This window comes from Botryllus schlosseri, chromosome 11 (genome assembly GCF_051294905.1).
Source record: "Botryllus schlosseri isolate E-star chromosome 11, Bs_hap1, whole genome shotgun sequence".
NCBI classification, from domain to species: domain Eukaryota; kingdom Metazoa; phylum Chordata; class Ascidiacea; order Stolidobranchia; family Styelidae; genus Botryllus; species Botryllus schlosseri.
This window is the reverse complement of record NC_137246.1, coordinates 25,714,574-25,735,219: the sequence shown is the minus strand read 5'-3', so window position 1 is coordinate 25,735,219 and position 20,646 is coordinate 25,714,574. Positions and strand designations below refer to the sequence as shown.

The 20,646-nt window shown below is 38.7% G+C and overlaps 3 protein-coding genes across 4 annotated transcripts; 2 read left to right on the top strand and 1 right to left on the bottom strand.

Moving 5' to 3' along the window:
* Positions 1 to 2: 2 nt before the first annotated feature.
* On the top strand, positions 3 to 12,211 carry LOC145450407 (cystathionine beta-synthase-like protein). Of its 2 annotated transcripts, none has more exons than XM_080328933.1 (17): positions 3 to 142; positions 1,314 to 1,405; positions 1,844 to 1,953; positions 2,289 to 2,423; positions 3,682 to 3,761; positions 3,983 to 4,117; positions 6,411 to 6,480; positions 6,587 to 6,678; positions 6,735 to 6,856; positions 7,512 to 7,600; positions 7,683 to 7,788; positions 8,292 to 8,363; positions 8,951 to 9,085; positions 9,143 to 9,251; positions 10,687 to 10,771; positions 10,830 to 10,889; positions 11,487 to 12,211. In XM_080328933.1, the coding sequence occupies exons 1-17, from the start codon at positions 125 to 127 to the stop codon at positions 11,567 to 11,569; spliced, it is 1,593 nt and encodes a 530-aa protein (XP_080185059.1). In that variant the 5' UTR covers positions 3 to 124; the 3' UTR covers positions 11,570 to 12,211. The 2 variants fall into 2 exon arrangements, with proteins under 2 accessions (XP_080185059.1, XP_080185060.1); XM_080328934.1 differs by lacking the exon at positions 3 to 142 and adding an exon at positions 213 to 361.
* Positions 12,212 to 12,258: 47 nt separating this feature from the next.
* On the bottom strand, positions 12,259 to 13,494 carry LOC145450447 (cyclin-dependent kinases regulatory subunit 2-like). The gene is made up of 3 exons (XM_080328975.1): positions 13,191 to 13,494; positions 12,821 to 12,948; positions 12,259 to 12,753 (listed from the first exon to the last, which is right to left on the bottom strand). The coding sequence occupies exons 1-3, from the start codon at positions 13,373 to 13,375 to the stop codon at positions 12,710 to 12,712; spliced, it is 357 nt and encodes a 118-aa protein (XP_080185101.1). The 5' UTR covers positions 13,376 to 13,494; the 3' UTR covers positions 12,259 to 12,709.
* Positions 13,495 to 13,616: 122 nt separating this feature from the next.
* On the top strand, positions 13,617 to 20,286 carry LOC145450424 (PIH1 domain-containing protein 2-like). The gene is made up of 6 exons (XM_080328950.1): positions 13,617 to 14,050; positions 14,121 to 14,241; positions 15,509 to 15,633; positions 17,272 to 17,593; positions 18,596 to 18,732; positions 19,195 to 20,286. The coding sequence occupies exons 1-6, from the start codon at positions 13,880 to 13,882 to the stop codon at positions 19,327 to 19,329; spliced, it is 1,011 nt and encodes a 336-aa protein (XP_080185076.1). The 5' UTR covers positions 13,617 to 13,879; the 3' UTR covers positions 19,330 to 20,286.
* Positions 20,287 to 20,646: the final 360 nt, after the last annotated feature.

Sequence of the window (20,646 nt, the reverse complement as noted above, 5' to 3'; positions counted from 1 at the left end):
TATAGGGTTATGCGTTCAGTTGGCAAAATGTACTGTGGTGGAAGTGATGTCATGCTGTTGCTCATGTTTGAATAGCAGGTTTAGATTTCTTTAGTTTAAATCCAACTGTATCTTGAAACGGAGTATGGGATCAATTGCACAGGTAGGTACTTGAAATCGGCTTATAATAACTTGTGCAAACTCTGTTAGCAGATTAACAAGCATTTGTAGTGTAAGCTACATATACAACACTTACTCTTTGAAAAGTTGAGTCTAGGCAGACTATTGAGCTGGTGTTAGGTAGTGTGAACAGGCTGGTTGATACTGCTTTTGGTAAAGAATAGCGTCTTGTTAACTCTCAGCAAGAACATAGAATAAAATGGTATGTGAAAACGGATTTGTTGAGTAAATAAGATATTTTGATGCTATTAGAAAAAATGGCAAACATGTGACTGACTGACAGCACTATCTCTCAATGTTTCATCAAGCTCCGTAGTATTAACTGGTAGCGAAAGTATTGACGAAGAGTTGGCTGTGCATATCTGCTAAATCAATTCCCTGTGCTATATATGTTAGGAGTAGTGGAATATCAATTGATCATTGTGGTTTAGTCCTGGCCACGTAACTGCTGATACAGATAATTTGTATACTGTGGTTACATGGACTAATCAGCAGAAATAAAGGCTTAAAAACCGGTTTATCAACTATTTGATCATAAATCAGCTGCATCTGTCCATCAATTAATTGCAGAGGGGACTGTTCTGTAGCTAAGTGTCAGGTTAGTGGTGACTTTGACGAAAAAGTTAGGAATATAATACATGTAATCCAAAGTACTATTGGCAAGTTCATCATCATCGTATTAAAATATTGATCACATCAATATACCACAAGATTGCGATATATTGAAAAGATGAGAGGGTGCCGAAACGACTTGGAGTGGTCTTTTAATCTGATATTCACCTTGGCCTATAGCATGTAAATATGAGGCATGTACACTGGATTTAAGAAAGTGACAAAAATGCTCCATGTGTCGGTAGGCATATAATCGTTGCATCAAGCATTGATATAAATCTGCGACAGACTATTGTAAATGTAATATGATATTCTCTCCTGTAATTAGCGCAAATATTTACATTAACTGCAGGTCAGCAGCTATGTCAGGAATTGCTTCAAACTAAATTAGTGTGTCTATGCTTGGTATCCCAACTTGAGAAGTACCCCAACAGATCTTTGTGGGTCAAATCAATTTGGTTCAAGCAGGCTAGGCCTTATTGCATGTGTTTTGCATACATTTTCCCATTTAATTTCAAACTGACTACTGTTTGATTTCACAGGCCGAAGAATCGTGGATTCGTCCAGATAGAGCACCAAAATGCACATGGCATTTGGGAACAAAAGAAAAATCACCACATGTACATTACAATGCGTAAGTAATTTGATTCATATACATCTACATTGTGTCATGTCTGTCACAAGTTCAATTTGCAGCGAAAAGTCCATGTCCATTGATGACATTCCCACTGTTTATCTTTTCAGCCGTTAATATTAAGTGTATATCATAAGCTTGTAGTATGCGTTTACCTGATATGCAATGTCACAACAGGTTTTTCTTCACATTCATTTCGAAATTCAAGAAGTCACGTTCATAAATTTAACCCAACCATAACACATACCACCTTTTTCTTTTTGTCACCTGTCCTTTTATATTATCTATTTTTACTTTTCATTCAGCGTGCATGCCTCCTTTTTTACATTGACTAGGCCAGGTGGGTGTCTGATTTCGAAGATTACTCCGTATCGATACCTTTCTATCTTGTGTTGTATCGAAATGATGAAATTGTTAGCAATAAATTGAATTGAATAGTGTCAAAGACCGTTCAAAGCCGTTCGATTCTATTCTTGACGCGATCGGGGACACTCCTCTCGTACGAATGTCTAGAATTGAAGAAGCTGAGGGCCTAAATTGTGAACTTTGTGAGTATGAGATAGTTCATCTACTTTAGCTAAAGTTTATTATGTACGTTACACCATTCTTAAATACCAATTCTGTATTATTTTTGTTGATGAACACTGCAGTAGATAAACTGGGTGCACTAATCTTACTATCACCACTGATTCTAGCATAAATTCCATACACTTCTGGTCAGTTGTCAATCTTTTGGCATATCCACAGAGGTTTTCATTGTGACTCTGTCTACCGATCACAATAAATGACAACAGATCAATATCAAATGCCATTTCAGTGGTCAGTTGCTATATTTACATTCAAATCTATTTTTACTGTGATTTGCTTACTTTGATATTCACAGATGCTAAGTGTGAATACCTGAATTCTGGTGGCTCGGTAAAGGACAGGATTGGTCTTCGTATGATTGAAGACGCTGAAAGGGAAGGCCGTATCAAACCGGGATATACTTTGATTGAACCCACTTCAGGGAACACCGGTCAGTGACACTCCTTGAAATATAACTTTCCTTTATTGTTATGGTTGGTTGTTATCGTAGCAGGATACCTAGGAAATGTTCCGCTTTTCGTTGATAGAGTAGAATTAGAATTATAGCTACACAGTATTTTTCGAATTAGATTAGAATATGATTACCAGCATTTCCCTGGAATAAGGCCAATTAGACAACAATAATTATAGAGTTGTCCAAGTCTGGTAGTGATGGCATGAATCTATAATCCGATTTCATAAATTCTTCCAATTAACAGTGGGAGGTAGTCCAGGATCTGTCCCATCACGGATAACTAGGGGGATATGTTGTACTTGAAAAAAAAAACGGAAGATTTTGACCTAAAAATGACAGTTTTTCACACATTTTTTGATTTTTCAAAACTTAATTTTTTACAAAATTTTGTCCTCATGTATGTAAATTAGGTGTTTTCGCACACAATGTTAGAATTGTACCACTTATCTTCATTTCTGGTTGGAACCGTCTGTCCTTTTGAAGTAGTTTGGCCGGAAAACCTTTTTGACCTAGAAACTGATCAATTTTTACATGAAAAACTTTATTTTAACGAAATCTGGACCCATGAAGAATTCCAGTAGTTACATCACGCATTATGGTAGAAATAATTAAAATTTGTTATAGTACGACGAAAGGCACTTTCCTACATTCTTGGGTAGAAATTGTCCGTCCTTACTAAATAACTTGCTAAGAATGGAAAAGAACGTTCAATAGCTGAGGTTGTTGACTGGCAGCAGTTTGAAGTTGTGCGTGCGCGGCTGGTGACACACCTTGTTGCTTCATTCTGACATGTTGTCTACATCACAAGTTTCCATGATGCGCTTCTTTATATAAGATCCAATGCCCGCACAGTCTTGCTTCAGTTAGGATATTGCGGTAAATTGAGCAAAACACCGTGTCAAACTATTTGTTTCATTTGACCGTTCATGATTCACAATCAGCAGACAATAGGCCGTCTACAACGGTGGGTCTATAAAGTAGGCTACAAGATGTAAACTGTCACTGACAGTGCAAACATGTACGATGCAAGCGAAATGCAGGTTGCAAAAAATTTTTGACTCAGGTATTAAAATTGTCCCTAACGCTACAATTTTGTAAAAATTTTGACTTTTGTGATATGTAAAAAAATCGCCCTACTGATAACCTGTAACCATGGTAGAAATATCATATATTAGCCTGTGCATCAAAATTCGAAGCAATTTGGCATTTAAATCCCGCATCACAACCTTTGCAGGAATCGGGCTTGCACTTGCTGCCGCTGTTAAAGGATACCGCTGCGTGATTGTTTTGCCAGAAAAGATGAGTTCGGAAAAGGTAACTTGAAATTTGGATTCGTGATTCTAGTTTGGAATATAGCATATTGCTCTTTCAACTATTGCAATATCTGGAATTATAGCCAGGATCACTGAATTGTGAAACAATTTTCAATTTATAGTGTGGAAGACTCTCCCTATTGAGAACAATTTATTTGCCTTATATTAAAATGCAAGGACATTGAATGACATATTTCACAGTGCTGCATAACATAATCACAGGTGAATGTGCTGATGGGTCTTGGCGCGGAGATTGTCCGAACACCTACCTCTGCTTCCTTCGAAATGCCAGAATCCCATATAAGAGTTGCGCAAAAGTTGCAAAAAGAAATAAAGAATGCCGTCATTCTGGACCAGGTTGGTGTTTGTTGTAGGTCAGCACTCTCAAATTTTCACGTAGATATGCATAGAAATATATATAATGTATTAGTCAAGAGGTGGTCGGTCATGGAGTTTGTTAAGTAGTCTTTTCATATGATTGCTGAATAAAATTTTGGCACTTACTAGGGAGTTCAGTTTTTACATTACTACTTAAAAACTCATACTTAATCAGTTTTCAAAGCCAAATTATCTATCCAACTATCACATGATACAGTTTTGAAATTGCTGATTTGTACGGGCATTTATTTGCATAATAAAGCATGAAGCTAATAACAGATCAAATTCCCCGAAACTACGTATTAGAGCAGTGGTTCTCAACCGCCGGACCGGTGCCGGTCCGCGACGACATTCCTGCCGGTCCGCCAGGTATATTACAATTTTATACCTTAATTGCAAGATGTAATGTTGAAGGCGATAAGTACTGAACAGACACGAGCTCATCGCTAAACAAAGCAGTCTGCGCGATCATTCGTTTTCAAGTCATTCATTTTGTGCAGGGCCGTAACTTAGGCACTCCAAACCGCCCAATTGGAGAGGGGCCGAGCTTGAAAAAGGCCCAAAATTATTTTGCAAATGAACATAAATCATAGCGTATTTTAAAAAAAACTTTTTTTCAACATTTTTCAACTTCTTTTCCGCTCTTTGCGCGATTTAGTGTCACTGAATGTCTTGCATATTAGGTTCCCTTCTCCGAGAAATACGCATGATTTATAGAAATAGGCATTTCGGCGTCAGCCATTACCGCGCCACGGCGTACCAACACATTATGAAGTTTACGCTAACATGGGACTCCGAAAGGCTGGGTTGTAATGACTCGAGTCATGACTCGACTCGAGTCGCGATATTCGAATGATTCGACTTGAATCGAGTTATTTTTTCAAAATACGGAAACGACTCGACTCGATTCGACTCGAGTCAATCTGTGTATTGACTCGACTTGAACACGAGTCAATGCGCATGATTCGAACCAAGTCATATGACTCGAGACCTAGACGGCCAGGACCGACATTTCATTGTAATTTCGAAAAATATTAAAGCAACCACAATATTGAGGTCTCGTCTATTAGTACTCGTACTTGAAAATGCGACCAAAAACTGCTGAAAGTGAGGAAAATTAGGATATTATTAATGCGAACCATTCGATATCATCAAACATAGTTCTAAAAATTGGGTTTAACAAGACTTTAACTGGAAAATGAACAGTCAACAAAGTGACTTGGACTCGGACTCGAGTCATAATACCATGACTCAGACTTGACCCTCTGCTCGCTGACTTTGACTCGGTGGTGAATTGAAAATGACAATAGATTTGACTCGAATCAAAACTATAAAAGTGCGATTGACTTGTGACTCGAAGCCTTGTGACTTGGTTACAACCCTCCGAAAGGTGTGCCAAAATTTCGGCATCGAGAAAGCCTCTTAAATCATGAATGATCAAAATTTTTCGCTATTGGTGCGATTAAGCTACATAAACTCTCTGCTTACATTGAGTAGAATGAATGTGCTCACTAGTACAGGTGTAAACCTAACCACCCAACTGTGGGGTCTGGGGGCGAAGCCCCCGGAAGTTTTGCTTATCGCCTTGTGGGGGCCCAAGACCAACGTTTTTGGGGGTGGGCTGACGAAGTGCTTTTTCGGCCCGGATTTGCGCATGGCCGGTATAGCTGCTGTAAGGTATTTTATTGCGGTACGCATTGCATTTGTAGCTGCCCGAGTAGCCAGCATCTGGTGGTAGTGGGCAATGAGCAAGGTAGCACGACAAAGTGCTTGATTCGACTCCGAAACGCTTCTTGTCTTGATATTGTCAAAAGGAAGAATATTATTCGAGTTGGCGTGGTCGGTTAAACCCACGTCCTTCGGCGCGAAAGACTGTGAACGATTCTCGGCGGTATCACGTTTATCTGGACAAGGCAATTCTACCTCGACTCGGCAGACTCACTACCATAAAATGTCACTCTCTAGCACCATATAATGACAAAAAACGGTTGCATACTCCACATTTTGGATTCATTTCAATTTTGAAAGTTCACCGGTCCGCCAGACATTTTTTGAAATTCTACCGGTCCGCGGGGTGAAAAAGGTTGAGAACCACTGTATTAGAGGATTTTACAAAACTTCGGTTTTGAGTCCAGTGCGAAATTGCTAGTCCTACTTATCAGAGACTACTTGAACCGCGTCCGAGTATTTCAGCTTATAATTTTCGCAGCATGATTTTCCCATGTTTGCAGTACGTTTTATACAGCTTATTAACATTCTACCGCATTCGCAGTACACCAATGCAGGAAATCCAGTTGCGCATTACGACACTACCGCTGAAGAAATCATAGCACAGTGCGGAGGTATAATTTTATTTTGATAATCAAAAGCATAGCGCTGTCTCAGATGTAGCTAAAAACTGACCGCATCAATATTCTGATGTTGCTGATGCAATGTTCTGAAATTTAGGTGACCTCGATATGGTTGTTGTGGGAGCTGGTACCGGTGGAACAGTGTGTGGAATTGGCCGTAAAATCAAAGAGAAGTGTCCAAATTGCAAAGTATGACTTGGATTGGAAAATGGTCACCGATAACTTGATTGTTCTTCAATTACCAGGTTGTTGGTGTTGATCCGTATGGCTCAATTCTGGCTCAACCAGAGGAAATGAATAAAAGCGATATCAAGTTTTATGAAGTTGAAGGAACAGGATACGACTTCATACCCACTGTACTTGACCGGTAACACAATATTCCTCTATGTCAAGTGATTAGCCTGCCGTTTTAGCTGTGCTGCACCATGTTGCCTTATAATTTTATCTTTTCCTTGTCCAAAATTGGTTTTTCGTCTATCGAAATAGGCTACTTCCCAACAGCTTTTTGATCACCTATGTGTAACTTCGATATACAACTGAATAACATATTCATATTGAAATAAACCCGAATATTTTCGGCTGACACTCGTCAGGGGTAATCGTCGGCAACTAGTAGAAAATTGGAAAGAACATTGATTATCAACAATCACCAAATCATCATCACTGGTATGAAATTTTAAATAATCGAGGTGAAGTACCAGACTGTTGTCTCTTTAGCAAAAGAAATGTGTTTCCGTGTCATGCAATTCGTGGTGACCTCATAAACTCTGCTCAGCCAAAATGCACTAAATAGGACGTGGTGCTTCAGAATATATATATTATTATGATGTATCATTGTGATATATTATGATGATGGCGATAAGACTCTTAGTATGCAAAGTTCTTTTGAATCCCGTACCAATTCCTAACCTTAACGAGTGTTAGCCAGAAATGTTCGGGTTTATTTCAATGTGATGATGATATTCTGCTCAATACCATCCACAATGTTACAAATACTTTTCTCAAAACCAGCTTTTGTCCAGATCTGTTGTGGACCAATGGTACAAAACTGTTGATAAAGAATCCTTTATCATGGCGCGTCGTCTCATCAGAGAAGAAGGGTTCTTGTGCGGTAAGTTATGAGTGACAACCATTACAATTGTGACATTCTTGCTGATCAAATCATCGGTATTGAGATTTCACTCTTTTTCTAGGAGGAAGTAGTGGAGCAAATGCCCATGTCGCCGTCCAAGCTTGCAAACAATTGAAAGCAGGACAAAAATGCGTTGTTATTCTGCCGGATTCTGTAAGAAACTACATGTAAGATACCGTTTCTGTGACAGTAAACATCGGAAATGGATATTAGAATTAGTAGGAATACTGATTTTTTAGGAGTTGCTGTTATATATCAAGATTCTTTGATATTAGAATGACTGTGCTCTGTTTTAGAAAAGAATGAATACATGTAAGTACTCCGCCTGCAAAAATATATGCATGGACGGATACTAATTGTATCGCAATCTTGCATTGCATTCCAATCTTGCATTGTAATTATAGATGTGATCCGTTTGATCTTGCAATAACTACCACAAATAGCTTACAGAAATCGAATCATATATATGTGACATTTAATTTTAATTCATCATGCATGATTGTAGTAACATTGTGACGAATTGTAATAAGTAATAACCTTGTAATCTTGCCTTGCTAAATGATGACACGATATTACCATTACGAAAATCGTGTGTTCGATAATTCGTCGTGATATCGGCCCCCGGTTTAAATTTAAAAATGCAGATATTAAATCTATTGATATTTGCTAGGACTAAATTCCTGAAGGAAGACTGGATGATAGAGAGAAACTTCTTGCCAGAAAATGACAAGGACAAGAAATGGTAAGTTTTCTAGATTACAAGTACTTGCTGCACCAATCATTACTAACCATTCAGGATTGATATATCTAAGTTTAATGTGGGATTTTGTTACCAGGGTTGTAATGACTCAAGTCACAATCTTTTGTTGACTCGACTTGACTCGCTTCATTTTGTTAAAACTGGAAAATGACTCGATATATTCTATATGACTTATTCAAGTCTCGTACATCAGGACCAATAATTGAAAAATACTCCCAGAAACTTGTCTTTTATCTGTTTTTACCAAGTCACAAGGCTCCGGGTCACAAGTCAATCTCATTTTTATAGTTTAGACTCGAGTCAAGTCCGAATCCAAGTCATTGAGCAGAGTCTCCAGTCCGAGTCATGGTATTATGACTTGAGTCCGAGTTCAAATCATTGTGTTGACTGCTCGGTTTCCAGTTAAAGTCTTGTTAAACCCACTTTTATAACTCTTATTGGTGATATCGAATGGTTCGCATATCTAATATACTAATTTTCCTCACTTTTAGCGGTTTTTGGTCGCATTTTCAAGTAAAATTAGATTGACTTGTGATTTGATTACAAACATGTTTGTCGCATGTGTTTAGGTGGTGGGATCTCCCTGTTTCGAGCCTGAACCTTAAACCGCCCGTATCAGTCTTACCCTCAACAAAGTGCAGGGCCACGTTGGACATCATGGAGAAACAAGGATTCGATCAGCTACCTGTTGTTACGGAAAAAGGGTAGGCGCTACTCGATTGTTCTGTAAAACGGTTGTTTTTACTTATTGTTAATTACAGAAAAATCGTGGGGACAGTTACTATGGGTAACATGATGGGGAACTTGTCGTCCGGCAAAATCGATATGTCTGATTCGGTGGAGAAGACCTTATACAGAGGATTCAAAAGGGTATTCAATCAGTTATGTATATTTGCACTAGGTCTGGGCAAATTCTAGTACCTGAGTAATCTGATTCTGTAATGAGTATTGGGTTTCGAGTCAAGATAACCACTGTCACTCATTTATGACGTTACAAAAGTATCAACAGTTACCACATAGAAGATATTGTCAATTCTAAATGATTCGTATTATGTGATATGACCAGAGGTGGTCAGTAACGAAGTAGGCCTACTTCTACTTTTTCGAAGTACTCAAGTAGTTTTCCTCTACTTCTGGTACTTACTCAAGTAGATCTGATTTTCACTACTTCTACTTCGTAATATTTTGTAATCTACTTACTTACTTTTCGCTATTTTCAGTTTGTCAAGTAGAAGTAGTTCAATCTTCCCATCAAGAAGATAGCCTGAGAAATTTCGGGCTGTTTTCACGGAGTATCAACATTTAATTTTCACAAAAGTTGAGTAAAGCCAAGAATTGTCGTCGCGCTTCGCGCGCAGAGGATACGAAGTGGCCGGTATGATTTCACGAAAGTGTCGGTGAATATAATTTAGGTCACGGGTTGGCGTGGTTCAGTTTACACCACATTGTCACCCTTCGCCAATATGAAATAATTCATCACAGTATATATGGCTCATCATAACGTTTGAAACTGATGTTTCGCAATCTAGCATTTACTTGTCATATCGTAATCTAGCGTGTCCATGGCGTGTTCTAATCTGGAAACGTGGAATATGACTTTATTTTAGTTTTAGAGCTGCTCTTCGACTAAACTACGGGCCTTATAATATGGGGGATGGCGCCGTACCATGCTATTTTCTAAAACGTGCTATTCGAGAAAACAGAGGATTAGTATTGCATTTCCATATCAGTACTATCATGATGTGGATCAATGCAAATGCTATGGAAAACTGGAAACCTGTCGGTATGCATCAATATGAATCAAGCTCCTTTTTACAATCCGTGTAAACGAATCAGGATCTTTTTCACAACTACTTACTTACTTGAGTACTTTTAAAGTCAGTCAATTCTACTTCTACTTCAAGTAGTTTTAGGTTGCTTATGGAAGAAGTACTTCTACTCTTACTTGAGTAGATTATTTTTTTGCTACTTCTACTTCTACTTGAGTAGCTTTCTTGACTACTTCGACCACCTCTGGATATGACCAATTGCGTTTTACAGCCTACCACAGCAGAAAATAGTATCCAAACTGTAATTCTTGTTGATGAATTAAGTCTTAGTGCCATGGAGCGTATAATTTGAGTACTGGAAAAAATGATCTTCCACTACTCTACTCGAATCATTAGAAATAATACTCTAATCAGAGTACTCAAATCATTGTGCCCAACCCTAATTTGCATTATCATTTTAATTGTAAAAAGAATTTCGTAACATTAAATCTGTCGCGGAAGATAGCTTGGCAAGCCTTATGATCTCCTTCATCTAGATCGGAGTCAACGACAGTTTGAAGAAATTATCGAGGATGCTGGCAAGCGATCATTTTGCTATCGTCACCCACAACATACTGCAATGTAAGATGAGGTTTTTCGTAATTTGGCTGCGGCATATCTGAAACCTGGTGATTTTCAGGCGACATCGCTGATGTTAACAGTGACACGAAGGCTCTCAGAGTGAATGGGGATGGTTCCGGTAAGTTTTTAGATCGTGGGCTACTGTTTATTTAGTGAAAACACGTTTGCTGTGTAGGCTAGTCCTGTAATAGAAACTGTGAACTTTTACTCGATCTCTGAAGTGATGTGACAATTGATTATGGAATATTCCTGTGCGGTTAAGGATCACATCTCACGTACTGCGAAAAAGAATGATGGTAAAGGAGTGGTCATAATTTGGTCTGAGCAAATTGAGTACTTGAATGGTTCAGTTCTGAGTCAATTATTAGGCTTTGAGTCGAGAGTACACTGTATAAAAAATACTATTTTTGTGTTTCTTGACCAGAATTATTTTAAAATATATCACAAAAATGCCTTGGGCTACAAGTTTTGGATGCTTAGGTGCGGGAAATCGAGGTTTAAAGGGTCCCAGTGGTGGCTGTAAGTATCGGATGACAATTCGTGTTTATAAAATGCCTCTCAGTGGCAAGTAGCAATTTCATTGTGACCTGTCACTAATAGGTATAAAATGTTGCACCAATAAGAATACACTACATTTAATTAAATGCATATCGTTATGGCAGCCCATCTACTTCATTTCACACTGCGAAATTTCATATGTAAACCACGTTTACAGGCGAAGGGAATGATGCTCACATTTATGGAATCGTGACTTCAATCGACTTCTGTCACTTCTTGGCTAAAAATCCATCTCAGTGAAGAAAGTTGCTGCTGCTAGAAAATTGCTACGACCGATCTTTGAGATGCATAGTGTAAATATGTTTGATTCAATCGGTATCTTGCCATTTGTTTATCGTGCGTCAGAGTTGTCACTTGGTATTTTCGGGTACCCACGACCGCGCATTGTAGAATTGAAGTAATATATCACAGTCCGGCCTGAATTAACCAAATAATTCAAAATCAGTTATATGCAATCAGTTGTATGCTGTTATACTCATTCCGCAATAATTGTAAACCAACTACAGCGCTAAATATGTTGTTGTAACTGCACACTGTTTCCCTCTGACGTACTTTTCCCCAACGTAAATTTAAACATATCCACAGTGCTTTCCAAGTCAAGCTCAGGCATTATTTTGCTAAAGAACATGCTTGCAATAGTTTCATCTCCAAGCTCTGGGAATCTATGATTGATTCAACACCGCATCTGTGTGATGTAGTTGTAATTGTAAATTGTGATTGCATTCCTAACATTTAACACTTTTGGGTATGATTTCAGTTTATTCAATCGTTCACGTTGCGCGAGAGGTGTTGGACTACTGCTTAGAACAGTTTTGGTGATTATTTTTATCGCATTTGTTTGGTGCACATTTGAAGTGTAAATAAATCCTATTATGAAAGATATATTTGCCTATTTTCAATCCACGTCATAAATGGAACACGATTATATATACGGCATAGAAATATATGTATATTTAATGAAAAATCTCTGTAGAACACTCAAGAAACAAAAAACTTCATCACCAAAGAACCGGCAAAATTAATGCGAAATGGCAGAAGATATATATAGGCTATCTGTTTATATTATATATATATATGCAATTTGCAAAATCTGTTTCATCTCATTACTATTAAAAATCATCATTGACATTCACCAATGGCAGAATATCTAGTTTTGCACTCCTGTGATATTTTAATGAATCACATATGTATGATATAACTATCACCAAACCTGGATAATATTTCTCAAAGATGCCAGGCTATTGGAATTGGATGTTTGCGGTATTGTAAGCGTGCTACACCTCATGGTGCAGTTTTTCAAGAACGATAATAACGATTTCATGGAAGAAATCCCAAATGATAAGTGCATGTTTGATATCTTCACACCAAGTGTTAGAAATTTCAACTTCTATGAACTGGTCTCCGAAAAAGTAGTATGTGTGGCTCTGCAAAAACACGGATTCCGATTTATAGTATCTCCAACACGTTTATTACTGAAATACGAACGCTTACCTGGATTGTGAGTCATGTAATGCTCCCAACCGATAGACTGTTGTATCCCCAAATTGCGCCATTCCGATTCCGAAAGCAGGTGGTGTTTAGGGATCATTTTCGACAATTCAATGGGTAGAAATGCGTGCCTGTATGGTAAGAAGAAACAAAGTTACAAGATTAAAAGTCACAATACATTTTGAATGAGCAGGTTTGGCAGATTAGTTGCATCCTCAGTTATAATGACTATTAGAGGACATGGTCATTGGTCATAGAAGTAAGACTCCGGTTTTATTACCAAATATCATTGACAGTAACCAGCTGATCTCATAAAATTCCATGGGCGGTTCTATAGAACCGGCTGAATCTGACCATTGGTTAGGCTTATTACCTGTATTCATAATATTCATCAGCATATCTCGTGGAGTAGATAATTTTGGCCTGCAGGCTTTGCATCTGTTTCCTGAATGACAGCAGTCGAATGTACGTCGTTTCTGGGCCGTCAGAGTTGGCGCATTTCATGGCGTTTTTTAACCTCTGGCAAACTCCGTTTAGAGACGCGTTCATGTCTTTCATCGGTGCAGATTTCTTTGGCGTGAACGGCCCGCTGTTACGAAACTTCGCAAATCAGCCAACTTCCAATATTTATTCCAACAATATTTACACACTTGAGAGTCTTGTGTCTGTCATCGACGAAAGGAAACATGGGATTGTTACGAACAATGGCCGACATATCTTAACAGACGACCTTCTTGAGCTGGAATTAGGATTCTAGCGGAATTATTGGCATATACTGGAATATTTCGTACAAACCAAGATAATTAAATATTTATACGGTAATTGTTCCGATTTCAGAGTACTATCAATCCTATATCTCCCGCCATGATTTGAAACTAATCCCAACATCTCCGACCATGTGAACCACTACTTTCTAGAGTTCTGGCGCCATAGCGAACCGACGCTGCTCTCAAAAAGCAATAGCAAATCGGTAACCAGTTCTATATACGGTATTGAATATCTATTTTAGATTTTCTAGTCACGAGATTGCGAATAATTTGAGATTAGCCATAATCTGACAACATGGAACCGAAGGAATTCAAAGAACAAGCCGAATATATATGGAATCGGCTGGATGATCTCGCCAAATCCGACCCCGATGCTTACAAAAATTTCATTGAAAAACAAATGGAAGAGCATAAGGCTTTCAACTCCCCGCCCGAGCCTAGAGTGTGCATTTATACGAAAACTCTGGTAAGTCATATCAAGGACAGCACAGTGGAACTTCAATCTGCGTTACAACATGCTTGGCTTATACTTGTAGAATGAAGATTCTGGTTACGTCTTTATTAATATCTGCGCTTGGAAGAGAATGCCTTACCCGGACAATGACGAAGACCCAATAAAAATGTTTGCAGGCGAGAAGTCAAAAAGAACAACAAAGGGTAATTTCCGATATTAAAACATATTCATAGTCTGAAGATACTCTTGGTGGTATACAGGGGCGTAGACAGGGGGGTAGAATTGAAGAACGTTCTACCCCCTTCCAGGCTCGATTCTATCCCGAAAATCCCAAGTCAACGCTATTGCTATAATAACATTTCTTCACGATATCGCCTAATTTCAATTTGCCTCGCGCGACGCCGATCGCCGACGCTGATTACATGCCTTTTTCTCGCCGATATCTCGTCTACGGAAGCGCGTCTATGCAAGCGTGAAAGGGGCATTGTTAAATTTTTCTCTCGGCGAGGGTAAGCGATCAGCTTAATCCCTTTATTCTGAATGCAGTCGTCGAGCAATAATAACATTTGTCGCGTCGCTCACGCGTTGTTTTCTCATCAACAGTTCATTGTAAACGATAACGAACATTAATAACATGAAAATAACAACTTATAAGTGAATGAAATCATGTTTTGAAGCAATCGCATCTGATTCGTGCTTTGCCGAACTCAAGCCTGTTTCCCAAAACAGCGTGAAGACACAATACATTCGATTCGCATTTTATTTTTGACGCCATTGTTGTGCATTGTCTTGACCTCAATGACCATCTATACGTCATACTAGATTATGCCTTTCGTGATCGGTATCCCACCAGGACGCATTCAGCCTTCAATAGCCGCGCCGAAACTTGTTTGCGATTCCCTCGCTTTCCGAATAAGTCATTATTCACACGCCGGTACAACTAGTATATGCGCCATGTTCGAAATGAATGAAATTAAAACGCCGAGAAGACGTTCCTCTTACACGTGAATTGAATCATGTCAAAATTCATGAAGATATAACAGATTCTGCGCTGTATAGATTGTTCGTCGTGAAATGTTGTTCTTGTATTGTTTCAAGGTCGATTACTTATTTGAATGCAAATAAGATCTCCTGCACTGTCACAGGATGAGCGCGTGCGCATCGTAACATGATCCCCGTGCAAGTTGTTGATTGCTAACTCGCTTTCAGTGATTAGATCCGCCAATTAGTTACGCTTTCAAAAGCTTACGGAATACAGAAGTCGCTATCGCTAAAGGTATGACACATAGAGGATCATTCTGCCCCCTTTATTCAGTTCTACCCCCTTTTTATCTCGGCTGGCTACGCCCCTGGTGGTATATAATTGCATACCGTATATTCATATTGAAATAAACCCAAATATTTTCGGCTGACACTCATTATTTTTCCCATTTCTACTTCATTCATGAAAACTTACTTCTCTATTTACAGGTATAATAGAAATAGTCGTGCCAGTGGCAATGAATGACAAAATTTATGAAGAATGCACGGACACAGATGTGAATCGCGATCGACTCTATGAATTGGTCGTAAATCTCACTGAGGACAAACTCAAAGTAATTGTTTGATCTCATTCTGCATAAATTTATGATCAAGCTTATTACGTGCAGTGTATATTTGCTGTAAAGTGCATGTATGAAAAGATTGTGGGTATAATGATAATTATAAAAATAACATGGGATAGCGTCTCCACTGCATGGTCATGGTCAATATCCATTTGTAATTTTACATAGAAACCATCTGTAAGTTGGGCCTATGTTGCATTACTGTGATATGTCACTTGAGAACTAGTCATATTTACCCACTTTTCTTTTATATTACTGTATATAGTAGGATCTGACTATCTCACTCGTAGGACTATGGGAAGTATTAACTAAGATCACTTATACCTGGGAATATGATGAAGTAAATGTGCTGAAAAAACATACTCCATTGTTTGCAAGCAGAGGTGGTGTAAGTAGTCTGAGTTACTATTGAAGTTGAAGTAACGCTGTACATTTGTACCCAATTACAAGTAGAAAATGAATATTTGAAAAGTATTTTGGCAAAAAGTAGATTGCATACGTTAGCAGCTGTTAGGTGGGCTCTTTCAAAATTGCATATAACACACGAGTAAGTGTGTTAAGGTTTAACCGATCTTGAGTTCTTGGAAGAAGTAGAATACTTCATTACTAACAGCGTCTGGTTACAAGTAGTTAACTCACTTGAGAAAACTCTGTTCTAGCTGAAAAATCATTTCAATATGCAGTTGGATAGTATATTCATATTGAAATATACCGAAACATTTTGGCTGACACTCGTCAGGGGCAATCGTCAGCAACTAGTAGAGAATTGGAAAGAACATTGTATACCAACAATCGCATCACAAAATAGGACGTTAATGGCATGAAATTTCGGATAATTGGGGCGAAAAGATCACTTAAGCTCAATGTACTGTTTTTAAAAGGTACACAAACTCCTGTTAGCAAATTTTGATAAATGTTGACTTCTAGGCACACACATTTCATCACAGACTGTTTCCGGTTAGGGCCGTTCAATGAACCCGTCAATCTCAGGATATCCTCCGTATCATAGCCAGGGCCCCGAAGGGACCAGGATGTGTGTCCAGCAAATCACTGCTCGAAAGATTCGGTGTCCTAAACATAAAAGATATGCGGAAACTAGAAATTGCCAAGTTTATGTATCATTTCCACTGCGGCCACTGCCCCGATAACTGCAATAACTTCTTTACCTCGGCATCAAAAGTGCATAAGTACAACACACGCGCGTCCACGTCGTCCAACCACCATACGGTGGACAAAAAAGATGATCCCTCTATCAAATATGCTGGACCTGATTTGTAAAACAGTATCTCGCCGGCTATCCGACAGTCATCGAGCATGTCCACATTCAAGTCAAAATACAAACAATTTCTACTGAATGAATACTAGTCAATCCTCTAATTTACCAGACCACGACATGACATATCGATCTTTCAGACACATGCCACCTTTTTTTGTCACCTGTACTTTTATATTATCTTCTTCTACCTTTTATTCAGTGCGCATGCCTCCTTTTTTGCATCACCTAGGACAGGTGGGTGTCTGATTTCAAAGACTACTCCAAGTCGTTTCGAAACCTTCCTATCTTTTGTTGTATCGCAGTCTTGTGGTGTATTGAAATTTTAGCAATTAATTGAAATGAATATTATCTAGACGAAGCTTCATCGTCAATATAAGAAGTACAAAGAAATTTACCGAGGCGACGTACCTGCAGACGCACGCACTTTATTCATGACAAGGTCTCAACTGTCTAAGGATGATGATATTGAAAAAATGGCGACTGGCGCTACAGTAAACTCGCCGGCAGAACTTATAAAAAGAATGTCAATGATGTCGAATGAGGAGAAGGCGAGCGATGGAGTCCGCCAATTTGAAAGAGACATCACAATCGAAAACGTGCTGGGTGGCAAAAAGACAAAAGTTGAAAAGAATAATTTAATACAGGAAATTGGAGAAAGTGATAGTGACGAAACAGGTACAAATAAATGAGTGTTTCTTAACCTCTATCTAGCGCAGACCCTGTTGTTCAGTAGTTGTGTGAAATAACGGTAGTTGATGACTAAATCACGGTCATCACTTCAGCCCAGTCTTAACTATTGCGCCTCATATTGCCATCTGCTATATTTGTTGCCTGAAAATCTACCTAAAAATGGTCAACTCTCGTGTCCTGTGGTGAGCGCTGAAAATAAGACAAAAGAGGGTTAGGCTATGTACTTTCTGAAAATGTACTCCATTTAAAGCCACAGAGAAAGACTAATTTACAGTAAAATTCTAAAGTTTATGATCTAAAAAATGATACCTCTTAACAGTTGACTGAGCACAAAAAGTGCACTTTTTCAAATCCCCATCAATCCCAAACTGCTGAATGTATTTCCGCGAAATAACTTTTGTTCAGTTTGAAATTGATCTATGTTGCTTGGGAATTGCATTTGATGTTTATTTTGAAACATGTGGTGATCTGCCTCGGTTGATTTGGCCTGGAATTACCCGAAATTCATTCTTCCATTTCAAGTTTAAATCGGAACTAATTCATGTTCTTCGGCTTCAGGAATGCAACCAAGACTCACAAGTCAATTCTACATTTATAGTAAAGTTGGGCCATTTTCAATTAACTACCGAGTCAAGTCAGGGTTCAAAGGTTGAGCTCGATTCACAGTGTTGAGACTCGAGTCCAAGTAATTGTGTTCAGTTCATTTTGGTGTTCAAGTCAAGTAATTTTCCAAATATTAAAAAATGACTCGAGTCAAATGGAGTCACCACAGAATCGCGAGTCGAGTCGTTACTACCCTACCTGGCTCCCTCGAAATATTGTACTCATTTTGTCACCATGCTAAATTGTCAGCTGGCTTCTAGCGACCAGTTATGAAATTATCAGACATCCAGGCAGGCCCTTCATAATGGTAACGGCAGTGTAATTATTGAGTATTGAAGAATCAGCATTCGGCATTTTGTAAAGTGCTGGCTCATTTTGTTTCAGAAAACGATGCAACGCATCTTCCAAAACCGGAGTATTTGCTCGAGGAATTGAACAAAGACGGAAACCCACATTATATTTTGAAAATTATGCTTCCCGATGTTGATAGTGTCTCGCAGTGTGATTTGAATATCACAAAGGTTCGAATCATATTCAAATTTTCCTCTAGAAAATTTCGCAGTTCGCAAGTGCCATTCTATTGTTGAAGTGAAGCCTATTTCCGTGTGACATCGCTGTGTCCAATATTGTAACTTCGTTTATCTGTCCATGACTGCACCCCACAGTCGAATTTCTATGGTTACATCAATGTCGTTTGTGGGCTACTATCTTGACCTGCTCAGGTGCTGTTTTAATATTCTACTTCAGTAGCAAGATAGGCTATCGGTATCTATTTCGACCCCTCTGAGAACAAATTCATTCTTCTACTTGAGTAGTTGCCAAGATTGATGCTAGTCAAGTAAAATGGTTAGCTATAATGTCAATGTTGACTGAATAGAGACACCCCAGACCGCTTTATATTAAGGACAAATTCTGATTTAGCACATTTAGTAGCTTGATATCACAGCGAAATATAAGTGCAGGAACATCAAATTTACTTTCAGAATTCCGTGGAGTTGCTGGTAGCGGAAAAATATTATTTATCATTACAACTTACAGAGATGATCAGTGAAGACTCGTCAGCCGCAAAGTTCAATCGACGGAAAAAGACTTTAATTTTGTCCTTACCTCACATTTAACATTTTATGCAAGTTCAATATATCATTTATGCAAGTACAATATATCAGAGTTTTTTCCAATTTACAATATTTACTGCGGATTTGAAAATTATGTTGTTATATATTGACTTGGTGTTACGTGAAAAAGAAGTGGCTGATATACTACTCAAGTGAGATTTACAAGGCGTTACAGATTTCGTCGCAGGCTCACAGCCCAATTTGCCACGTAGCATACAGAGCGGCATACATCAGTTTCAAGTTACAAGAATTAATTCAAGGACTCTAAGTATCGTTGGAGAAAATCTCATCCCTGTCATTCTTAAGAACGGAATGGCTTCGTTCAATGTGTCTTTTTAAATAAGAACTATCCTGGGACTCGATCGAGTTTAATGGTACTTTTCAATCGTCACTATAAAAATACTATACCGGTACGGTAAATATCTCACATGGAATTTTGGGTGATAGTAGCATGTCCATCTTCTTGAACAGGTTACTGTCATAGCCAGCCCAGAGGTAACAAGCATGGGAGGCGCTTAAATGTATGAATAGTGCTATCACTTGGCTATACAAAACGACCTATTCAAACTGCTCACAGCGGCCATAACTAAAAATCCCTAAATTCCCAGCAAAGGCGCAAACCACAAGCTTATGAAATCCGTTTCATTTATTAGGACGTAGAGTACAGCAAGAATCGCTCTTCAGACTATTCTATCCTGTTCGAAGGAATCGTCTTTGAAGCATGCTCGGTCTGAAACTTCGCCATTTACTTTTTCGGGGCAGCCTTGACTCCTGGCTTGTTGTGCTTCTTGGCAAAACGCATGTTTTTAAGGAATTTCGGGCACACTCCCTTTAAAGACGGATATCTCTGATTCTTCGGTCGTTTGATACCGTTCTTATGCCATTTTCGAGATTGATTATGGTTGGTATGATTCTTCGACTTGGCCATGCTTCCTGACTCGGCGATCCGTATGCACAAAAGGACCGAACGTAATCCGGCGATGCCGGTGCTCGGAGTAACCGAATATTCGCATGGTGGCGCGCTCTATTGAAATCCACCGTATCAACGAAATGTAAGTAGCCCATTCAATCATGGTATATATGTACTGTTTTACAACTATACCGCGTTATCCAAAGTATATGAGATTACTGGCGTAGTTACTAATATAGGAATCATTTCAATGAAAGCAACATCTCTCTCTCTTTCCTGTCCGTATCATTCATCATCGCTGTCATCATTGTCGTTTTATTTAAGCAACACAAGATTGCGACATAATGTAAAGATAGGAAGGTGCCGAAATGTCTTGGAGTGTCTTTCACAGATACTCACCTTGACCTTAT

Excerpts from the sequence above, each read along its gene's own strand:
- LOC145450407 (XM_080328933.1), top strand. Across the intron at positions 7,789-8,291 it reads GATTCTGTAAGAAACTACAT|GACTAAATTCCTGAAGGAAG; the intron begins GTAAGATACCGT and ends GATATTTGCTAG. Across the intron at positions 8,364-8,950 it reads AATGACAAGGACAAGAAATG|GTGGTGGGATCTCCCTGTTT; the intron begins GTAAGTTTTCTA and ends GCATGTGTTTAG.
- LOC145450447 (XM_080328975.1), bottom strand. The coding sequence starts at position 13,375 with ATGAAAGACATGAACGCGTCTCTAAACGGAGTTTGCCAGAGGTTAAAA. Across the intron at positions 12,949-13,190 it reads GATGAATATTATGAATACAG|GCACGCATTTCTACCCATTG; the intron begins GTAATAAGCCTA and ends CTTACCATACAG. Across the intron at positions 12,754-12,820 it reads TTACATGACTCACAATCCAG|AGCCACACATACTACTTTTT; the intron begins GTAAGCGTTCGT and ends GTGTTTTTGCAG.
- LOC145450424 (XM_080328950.1), top strand. The coding sequence starts at position 13,880 with ATGGAACCGAAGGAATTCAAAGAACAAGCCGAATATATATGGAATCGG. Across the intron at positions 15,634-17,271 it reads TCACTGAGGACAAACTCAAA|ACGAAGCTTCATCGTCAATA; the intron begins GTAATTGTTTGA and ends AATATTATCTAG. Across the intron at positions 17,594-18,595 it reads AAGTGATAGTGACGAAACAG|AAAACGATGCAACGCATCTT; the intron begins GTACAAATAAAT and ends ATTTTGTTTCAG.